Below are 10,190 nucleotides of genomic sequence, written 5' to 3' on the forward strand. Positions count from 1 at the left end.
CAAAGTGAAGAACTTGGGCAGGGGAAACTTGTGGGGTTTTGTTAGTGCTTTTTTCTTTTAAATATAGGTCTTCTAAGCAGAGCTCTCCTGCTGTGGCAGTTGGAATGAATGGATTTATTAGCTGCATTTTATAGGGCCTAAAAGCCTGCCTGCAGTCCCAGTTAGCTCAGCTCTTACAGTCCTCAATGGAAAAGGTTATCTCTGCTCTGAATAACCTCAGAGTGTGAAATTAAGCCATCAGGTGGGCTCAACAAGTAGATGAGAAGGAGCACAAATTCATTGTGAAAACTGTGTCGCACATTAACTGGTGCTGTAAGTTCCAGGACACAGACGCAGTTCGCCAGGAAGATGCTCTGCCTAATAACAGTTTCTGCACGTGTTGCCAAATGTGCTGACAGTACTGGCTTGTGGGGTGTTATTTCTCTTTCCTCTCTCACCTTCTGCACTTCCTTTCTAGGGCATCTTGACCCTTCAGAAAGACCCGTCAACGCTCATCCAAAACTATGGTGTGCTTTAAATGAGGGGAAAGTGGTGGTCTTTGATGCATCTACCTGGTCTATTCAACAACACTGTTTCAAAATGGGCAGCTCTAAACTGGTAAGACTGGCACGTGAATCATGACTGCTGCTTTAACCTGGTGTTTCTGTCGCTATAGCCTGAATGACCCTGAATCATGGGCTAGGCCACGCTGTGAGGCGTATTCCTTAAAAGTTGTGGAAAGACATTTAAATCTTCTGGGCTTCAATTGATTTGGAGAAATGAAGACCCTTGAGAAAAAGGGAAAGGAGAGAACATGAATCCGTAGTGAAACAAGTCAGCCCGTTAGAAGTGATGGATCAGATGCTGGGAAGGTAGTGGCCTGAAGGTATGAGTTCTTGGAGCTGGAAGACTGCTTTGAAACCATTGAGGACAAAGACTGGTGGAGATAATCAATATAAGAAAGAGAAGAGGAGGAGGAAGAGAGCGTGAGGAAAAGATGAAAAGTCTTTTGAAGAACTGGAAGTTGGGGGAAGGTGTGAGGAAGCCTGTGGGTGATGCTGAAAGAGCGGTAGCAGTCGAAAAGAAGGAGTCTCAGCCAGTGGGTTAGGAGGAGTTGCTTGGGGAAGACCCTTTGAAGGGAATAACTCTCTTGATAAAGTGGGGAGCTGAACCAGAGCTGCTAGCTGAGTGAAGAACATTCAGGAGAGGAGAACATGCAGCAAAGGAGTTGGATTAGGTCACTTTTTTGGAAGCTGAGAAACGTCACTGTGAATGAGTCGAAAAGGGAGAAGTAAGGCTGATGGTGAGGGCCTGGGTGGAGGGGTAACAGAAATCCGGGAGATGATTCTGATGCAGGAGTTTCTCTAAAGAGGAGAAAGGAAGGAAGAAGTAAGTTTGGAACTTTACGGGAACTGGGAGGGAGAGAAATGAAGAGGCCCTGAATAGGGGAGAGGTTGTTCTGGAGACAGTAAAGGAAAAGACGGCCTTCTGCTTAGGCCGTTGCTCTTAACTGAAGAAAGAAGGATGTTTAAATCAGATTGATAGGACAGCTTGCAATCCGTGAGAGAAATGCACAAACTTAGATGGTTTTCCCTGACACCCTTTATAACTTTTACTTTGTTGGAGCTAGGAAACACAACTTTGAGTCAGTTACCAAGATACATTATTAATCCTGTTTTAACGAAGGATAGAGTAGGCAAAGAGATCCATCCTCTTGCTTTGTTTATAGAACAGAACAAAGCGTGGAGCAAAAAACTGGAGTGTTGAGTCTTGATCTCTTGCTGTACTCGCCAGAAAACTGCAACACCTTAATGTTGCCTTTTTCCATCTTACGCTAAAGATTGATTTTGCTTCTGGATTGTGTTTAATCCTGTTTTTTCTCCACAGACTTGTATGGTAATGGTAGAACAAAGTCAAGTGTGGATCGGTTCTCAGGACTCCTTTATTTATATAATCAACACCCATAGTATGTCCTGTAATAAGCAACTAAATGATCATCGTTCTGATGTTACAGATATCATCGTAGATAAGCAGAATGGAATGCCCAGGTATATTTAATCACAGCATTTTCTTTGTAAAAATGCACGTACAAGCAAATCTGGAAGACATCTGTTCCACTGGGGGAGTCACGCACGTTAAGAAAATCCTCGTGTGGTTAAATAGAACATCATTTTCTGTAGCTAGAAGAGTATTCACCAGCCTGGAGAATTTAGGCTGCAGTGAGCACAGAACCAATTAAAGGTCCCAGTGACGCAGTATCATGCGTGAATTATTTGAAACAAAGGCAAAATGTTAATTTTTGCTCAAGAAAAACGAGCCCATACAGGAAACCAGTGACTGACTTTCCAAGATGCGGTAGCAGTCTGTTGCTTTAAACAGGGGGGCCTTATCCTGCTAACATAAGCCTTTGTTTAGCCCAGTATGATAGCTCTCATATTGTATATGGTAAACTAAAAATTTCATTTAAAAAAAAAAAAAAGAGCATTATGTACTTTGGAACAAAGAGGATAAAGGAATGCTTTCTTGGACAAAGATGAGAGCAGCTGGGAATTGGCGGCATCCAGCTATGAATCAACACAGATGCAGTTTAAAGACCACTTCATTTTTTGCTTTGAGCACATCATTAACTAGATGTTTACAGCATGCTTCTGGATTTATCCTGCATGTTCATAAAGGAAATAATACATTTATTGTTTTGTTCAGGGAGAACACTCTTTGATCCTGTGGTAGAGCTGGGAACAGTGCTGGCTGGGGGGGGGCCTTTTCACCTGTTGAATTCCCGTGGGGGCGGCAGCTCCCAGGCTGGACCAGCCACAGCTCTGCCAGTGGTGCAGCAGTCATAGCTGGCTTCTAGGGAGAATCGGCTTATAAATGTTGTTGGGAACTTCAAGAAAGGTTTTCTCATCTGAAGAGAGCAAGTGTCAAAGGGATATGGAATAGTGTGATTTGTTTCCTGAGGTGCAATAGCAATGAAAAACAATTTTGAGATATTTTGGTCCTAACCTGAGAAAGAGAGAGAGAGAGAGAGAGAGAGAAAATCCCCTAGGCAACAGTATTCAGGAGAATTATAAGGAAAGTTTTGTTCTACTTAGCTTCTGATGCATGACCATAATGCATGCTCTAGTTCACTTAAAGCTCTGAATTAGCCTAAATTTCCAATGATATGGAGTTTGCAAATTATAATCTTAAAAACAACCAACCAACCAACCCTCACTGTACTTAGAATCCTTTGATTCCAATAAGAGACATAAACAGCTTGAAAGGTGGATGCCTGGCTGCAACCCAGAGCTCTCTGTTGGTTGCTGAATGCTTCAGAATGGGTTGCAAAGTAATTCTGATGAGCAAGATGCCTACGCAAGATGCAGCTGCCCAGAACTGGCTATTTAGAAAACGATGAGAGGATTTAAATCCTACCCTCGGTGTCATGGTGATCACAGGATGTATGTGCTCGTGTCTGTCAAGACTCTGGTCACCTTGTTTCAAAGGACTGAACCAGGCTAATTGTTTGCTATTAAAATAACTATAGTGGCAGACCCCACAGCCTTTTGGGCTTCAGTCCGTTTTCTGTTGGAAATCATTACTACACTTCAGTCTTTCCGTCTGCAAATTGAAGGTCGTTAATTTGGCTTGGCATAAAACTTGTTGTGCTGCAAATGACAGTCTCTGCTACGTAGAGCTCTTGTTCTGAGCATGAATGCATGCTATATTGTTGAATTTCTTTTTTGTATCTGTACCAACAGTGAAGCATACTCATGCAGCTTAGATGGGACAGTGATTGCTTGGAACATCAGCACTCTGAAAGTCAACCGTGCATTTCAGCTGCCCTGCCAAAATCTGACTTGTGTCAAACTTCATAATGATCGGCTGTGGTGCTGTAAGTTCATTCCTCAAACAATTAAAAAAAAAAAAATCTTTACATATTACACTTTTACTAGAAAAAAACAATACATGAATCCAAAACTGACTTCTGCGTACGTGACCAGTTTTTCTGCCATTCTCTACTGTTCCTCTTCTCCACCTAGTATGTTTGAGGAGCCTTACCCAGTAGGTATGGCCTCCAAAACACTGACATAGATGCCTAGGTTGGAGCTCTACTGAAGGTACGCTTGCATGTATTGTGCTTGCTTTAGGTTGTGACTTCTAATAGGTTGTGACTTCTAACAGCACTCTGTCTGTCTGACCTCTGTTGGAGATGTCTGTAAATTGGGGTTTGACAAAGTCCTTTTGAAGTCTAGGGGAAACTGGACTTGGTGTTTCACACAGACTGTATGGTATTGTTTTGAACTGGTAAGTAATCCCCAAACCTGTATTTTAACGACTTGAAAAAAATCTGCTATCCCCTCTGTAGGAATTCAGATGAATAAAATAAAGCTTTGTGGCAGTATATAGGAGCCTCTTGCAGATGTTTCCTAAATAATGACTGATTGAAGAATTTGCTCTAATACTCAGTACTGCCACATGCGAGTGCCTGGATCCAAATATACCTATAGCTTAACAGAACAACAGCTAAAGCCTAGGGAAATTCCTGGTCCTTCTGTAGTCAGTAGTGATGCTGCCGTTGTTTCGGTGGGGTCAGGATTCAGCCCTGTAACTTTGTAGGACAGACCCTTGGTCTCAGTTCTGTAGACAAAAATAATTGTGTACTTGAGAACCTGAGTATGAGATCTAATTTTAAAGAAGTTGTCTCTTCTCCTCTTGTTATTATTGGACTCTAAACTGACAAGTATGTGCTGCAGAATAGCAGCCAGCATTTGGACAAAGACAGAACAGATCTAAGGACTGGGCATTGTGTAAAGCAGCGTGAAGTACAGCTAAGACTTGTCCGTTCATTGAGAAACGAGACAGTTGTTAGATCCATCCATTTATGCTGCATTTTTTATTTATGGTTTCCAGCAGTGGAGGACGTGGGCACTTCTGCTACTAACACTTTATCTTTAATATCGAAGGTACTGGAAGTTGCATACTCGTAGTGTCAGCTCATGAATTTCGACCCCAGATGAAAATTGAGCATAACCTGAAGGATGTGTGTTCATATTTGCTCTTATTCCAGCTGTTTCCTGAGGTATGAAATTTAAACTGTTAATTTGGTTTAGAGGAAGTGTGACTATGTGGCATTACAAACAGTGCCGTATAATTACTTCTTGCAACATTTGCACTTCTCGCGCTATCGGCAGTGCTAAAGTTGTATCTTTTTGTGCTTTAGAGAGATGAAGTGTGGGCGTCTTATTCGGGGAGCAGTGACTTGTATATTTGGAACACCAGAGATCTTGCAAGTACACCTCAAAAGATTCATCTTCAAGATTGCTCTGAGATTACCTGTATGATAAAAGTTAAAAATCAGGTGAGCGACACTTGGACTATTTTTACTTGTTGTGGAATTCTTTACCAAAGTGCAATGAATTATTTGCTTGCAGCTCTCGTGGGCCGTCGTTAGTTAGCTTCCTTACTGGGGGCTTGCCTATCCGCTGATGTGGAACATTAATTCATCTTTGAAATCAGAGAACCTAGTGACAGCCTGAAACAACTGACTGTTATAAGTACCCAGCAAGCATGTAGAGCCAAGAGCCCCATCAGTAATTAAATGCACGGTGACTTTCATTAGCCATCGACATTTTCAAGAAACTGCATAAACCAAAAGTTTAGATCCCTTGATATTTAATCTCTGAGGGATTCTACGACCAAGCCTTGAAAGAGGTTAATAGACAACCGGTAAATGCTGATTAGCTGGCCTGTTTTTGCAGATGACCTTTTCCTTGTTTAGTCACCACATGCCTAACTCAACAGAGACCATAAGAACTAACAGCCTACCTGGCAGTCTCGTGTCCCTGTCATACAGGCCTCCGCCTGTGTAATAGTGGCTCTGCAAATGATTGTAGGAGTGATACTGCATGGACAGGTTTAGGGTTAAATTATAAATAAATAGCCAATATATATTGGGAAACCAACTTTCTAAATTTTTCTCAGATTTTTCTTCCTTCTGGTAAATGGTTTTTTTCTTTTTCTTTTTTCTTTTCAAAAGATGCCTTTGAAGTTAGGGAAGCTTTCGGTGTGTTCAGCCCTTGGCTAGGTTACTGAACCTAACACAGGAAAAGCTTTTGAGATAGCCCCCTCCAAAGCATGGGGGCGTGAGGGACTTAAGGGAACTGACTTCCTCTCGCTCACAGCACTGCTTGGTGCAGTGCGTGCTCCTGGGTTTGTGAAGGAGGAGAGAACATGAGGTTTCCTGGGGCGTTCTCCTCACCTAACAGCCTTATTATCACAGCAGCATCTGCCTTAGCCACACACTCCTGGGATCCTGCACCAACCTATAAATTAGAGGATTGCTCGGAAACTCAAAGCCATTAACTTCTCTCTTGTTCTAGGTCATAGCTTTGTTCCTTTTCTCTTCTGCTCATTCCTAACTCAACTCCACCTTAATTAGCATCATAGCCCAACTCATTAAAGCAAAAGAGAAAACTGAGAGAAAACATCCTTGTGTAATCCACCTGCTGAATCTGAGCATTTAATACACCAACTTTCAACTTGCCAACAGCTCAGCAACCTCGGTTATCCAAGGGATGTGTTGGAGCCTGTTGTAGTAGTCAGAATACCCATGCTCCTCCTCTACACAGCGTTGCGACATCTACTGGGATGCCAGAATGGACTTGCAGCCTGGTGCAGACGAACAACAGCATTGTTAGTTGTCTACCATGGGCTTGCTTTTAAGTGCTTTAATTGAAAACAAACCACGTTAAGAAACCTGAGACAAAACCCAATTACATAGCGTGTCCGTGTGAAATGGGCTGCTTTCTGGCTGACAAGCATTGCTGAGACACAACGGTGAGCACTTAGGCCGTACAAAACTATGCAAAAGAACACCAAAATTGGACCAGACCAGGTGCATCTGACCCAGTATTCTGCCTCTAACAGTGGCAGTTGCAATGCTGTGTATGGAGAGTGCATGAGCCTGGCCTCTATCTGCAGTCCATTCCCCTTAAACTCCTCCTCCATCCCAGTTCTTGTTTAGGGATACTGCAGTCTATGCCTCTGTCTCGATCTCTTGCTATCTGTTTTTGGACCTGATCTCTGTGAATACGACTCCATTTTGAACTTGCTGCTGTCAGTTTCCTGTAGCAGCAAATTCCAGAAGTTTGCTACCAGATGTGTGTAGAGAAGTACTTTCTTCTTTCTGAAACCAAACTCTTTACTCAAGTGCCCCTTGTTTCTCTAATCGTGGGATCTGGTGATCAACGGTTCTGCATTCAGCTTGTCTGCACTCCTTGTGATTTTTGTCACAAGGAGCGACAAAACCTTGATCTGATCCTTCCTTAACTGCCTTCTCTTCAAACTGGAGTCCTAGCTTTTGTCATCTTCACTCGCGTGGCAGCTGCTCTGTTCCCTTGATAGCTTTAGTTACCCTTCCCTGACTTTTCATCTTCTCTGTATCCTTGCAGTGCAGAGACCAAAAATGCGCACAGCTCCTGAGGTGTGGGCATGCTGTGGCTTATACAGTAGTAAAGTGACACCTTCTGTCTGTTGATGCCGTTCCCAGTGATGCCCAGTGTTTTATTGTCGTCTTTTGTTTGTTGCTGCACGTTTAGTTGATACTGGAGAATGTCAGTGATAACTCCAGGGTCTTTCTGCAGTTGTTCCTGCCAGTTAAAAGCTCAGGATTATGAGGGCATGGCTCAGATTATTTTTCTGTAGTTGCATTACGTTACAGTGAAGCTCATCTGCTGCATTTTTGCCCGGTTGCTTGGTTTTCGGAGGTTCCTCTTGGAATTTCTTACCATTGGCATTTAACCACACCCACTGCTTCTGGTCATTAACCAGCTTTCAGGCCGGAAGAGAACGTTTCCTCCAGTCCTCTGGCAGCTTATTTTGTTTTGAGTCTTTGGTGTGGAACCAGAGACAAGTCACGGGCTTTTGGAAAATCAAAATCTGTGGGCTCCTACGAGTTCGCAAGGGTACTGATGCCCTCCTGGAACTCCAGCAGGTCACTGAGGCAGGTTTTCCTTCTAAAGAAGCCCTGCTAGACAGTGTGTTCATCCGTGTGGTCAGTGATCTTATTCTCTATTATAGCATCTGCCATCTTACCAGGGATGAAAGACTCATTAGTCTGATTTTTTTTTTTTTTTTCCTAGGATCTCCTTCAGAGCCTCTTTCTGCAGAGGGGAAGCCACTAACTCCTATGGATACATATATAGGAGATTTTCAGTATTGCCCTTTTCCAGGCTAGCAAGAGAGAGCCCTTACTGTATCTATGTGACATGTAAAACTCCTGTTTGGACTGTGTCCTCGGCTGAAATGTAAAGAATCTTTATTTTTTTTTTTCTTTATTTCCCCCTAGATGTGGATTGGCAGCAGGGGAAGATCACAAGGCAAAATCAAAGGGAAGATCTATGTGGTCAATGCTGAGAAGAAGACTGTGGAGAAAGAGTTGGTTGGTCATGCTGATACAGTAAAGGCACTTTGCTCCGCAGAGGACAGATATGTCCTCAGCGGCTCTGGAAAGGAAGAAGGGAAGATTGCCATTTGGAAAGTTGAATAGTTAAGCTATTAAAAATATGGGTACCTTTGCTGGAAAAAGCGAAGGCCTCAGGCTTCGTTTAGTCCAGCATCCCACGTATATTTCAACCAGCCGTCAGTGTTATTTGTGTATTTATTGAGTTATTTTTGTGACAACATTGTTGTAGGAAGTAAAAACGAAAGTAAATCTCTCCTTGCACCTTGTCGTGCACTTGCACATTTGGTAAGGAAATGGAAACGTGAATAAGAAACGTGAGTAAGAGGAGTCTCTGGCTTTAAACTTGACGTATGTTGGTGTGAAGGATCAGGGTTATAGAGCAGTGATGTGTGCTGCTGTGAGCCAAAGCCGGCGAAGAATAAGCTCGGTAATACCGCTGGAGCTCTTCAGGTAGCGAGGTAAAGATTGCCTGCAATATGGGATTGGATACTGTCTTTACAGCCCTATAACAGCTTGAAATGTTCATTGAAAACATTTTAAATGCATTTGTTGGATGTATGGAGTTACTGGAAATGTTAAGTATCTTTCTGAACTAGCAGCTAGATTTAGTGGGGAAGGCTGTCCAGTACTACTGTATGTATATTTATGGTGCTGTATTATTTAAAATGTAGATAGAGACAGGCTCTCCCTAATAGCACTGAAAGCTCCCTGCTAGTGAAACAAGATACTTGGATATTCTCATTAATAGTTTTAATTTTTAAGCTTATTTTTCCTTTAGAAACAATGCACAGCACTTGGCATTTGTAACAGTTTGTGAAACTGTGGTTTTTCATTTTTGGTTTTGGCTGAAACACTTTATTTATTTAATTTCAGTCTATATTATACCTGCTTTTGGGAGCAATCTCTTAGTTGCTATGCAGAAAAACTTCTACCACTCCTCCCTTCAGTCCCCGTTTCTGTAATCGGAGGAACCGCTGTTCTTAAGCGCATAACCTGCTTAATTTTTAAGTTCTCGGAAGTCGTCAGACTACTCCTTAATACTGAAGTAAGCATCACCAGATTGTGGTCTGGGCATTTCTTTTGGTCTGTGCTCCCCAATCACGTATTTAAAGACAACAGCATTCGTAAATTCTGAAGCTGGTACAAACCCCCTGAAGATACTGCTATATATTTTCTCACTGGTAACAGAGGTATCTATATGTAAAGCAATGCATAGATGCAGAACAGTTTTTGTCTGTATCAGTGCTTAGTAAAGTGGAATAAAATATTTAAAATACTGTAAATAGATGAAAAAAATGAGCTGCTACTTTTGTTAACAAATAACAACTGAACCAGTATATGCCTACTAGAAGTGTAGACTAATGGTGATATACTCCATGTAATATTTCTAACTCACTCTTTTAGTGTGCAGATGAAAGATATCATATGATGGTAATTGAAATTTTACCTTTTTATTTTTTTTTTCAATTTAAGAATATTAAACACTATATTGATATTCTAGCCTCTTTGTACCTTTGTTCTTTTTTTCGCTATAATTCGATACAAGAACGAAGATTCGTAGCATTGATTCGCATTCTTCGTGCGCGCTATAGAGAGATTTGCCTGGGTTTTTTCTGTCTTTGTGTTTGCCTTTCTAAAGCCAGTTTCTGCTGCTAATGTGGCCTCTGCTGAGCCCCTCAGCTGTAACTTTCAGGTTCCTCCTTTTCTTCCCAAACAGCTGCCTGGCTGCTACTGGTAAGTGATATGAATTATTTACTGAATTAAA

General features: G+C 42.0%; 1 protein-coding gene across 2 annotated transcripts in view; it reads left to right on the plus strand.

The window, feature by feature from the left end:
• The window catches only part of DENND3 (DENN domain containing 3), a 42,101-nt gene extending 32,182 nt beyond the window's left edge, over positions 1-9,919 (plus strand). For both annotated transcript variants that reach the window (XM_068933437.1, XM_068933438.1), the window contains exons 18-23: positions 458-597; positions 1,867-2,027; positions 3,720-3,853; positions 4,926-5,041; positions 5,183-5,320; positions 8,309-9,919. In XM_068933437.1, the coding sequence (XP_068789538.1) occupies positions 458-597; positions 1,867-2,027; positions 3,720-3,853; positions 4,926-5,041; positions 5,183-5,320; positions 8,309-8,509 (890 nt within the window). In that variant the 3' untranslated portion in view covers positions 8,510-9,919. The remainder of the gene's footprint in view (positions 1-457; positions 598-1,866; positions 2,028-3,719; positions 3,854-4,925; positions 5,042-5,182; positions 5,321-8,308) is intronic.
• The last annotated feature ends 271 nt before the right edge of the window (positions 9,920-10,190 follow it).

Source organism: Struthio camelus, chromosome 2 (genome assembly GCF_040807025.1).
Source record: "Struthio camelus isolate bStrCam1 chromosome 2, bStrCam1.hap1, whole genome shotgun sequence".
Lineage (NCBI taxonomy): Eukaryota > Metazoa > Chordata > Aves > Struthioniformes > Struthionidae > Struthio > Struthio camelus.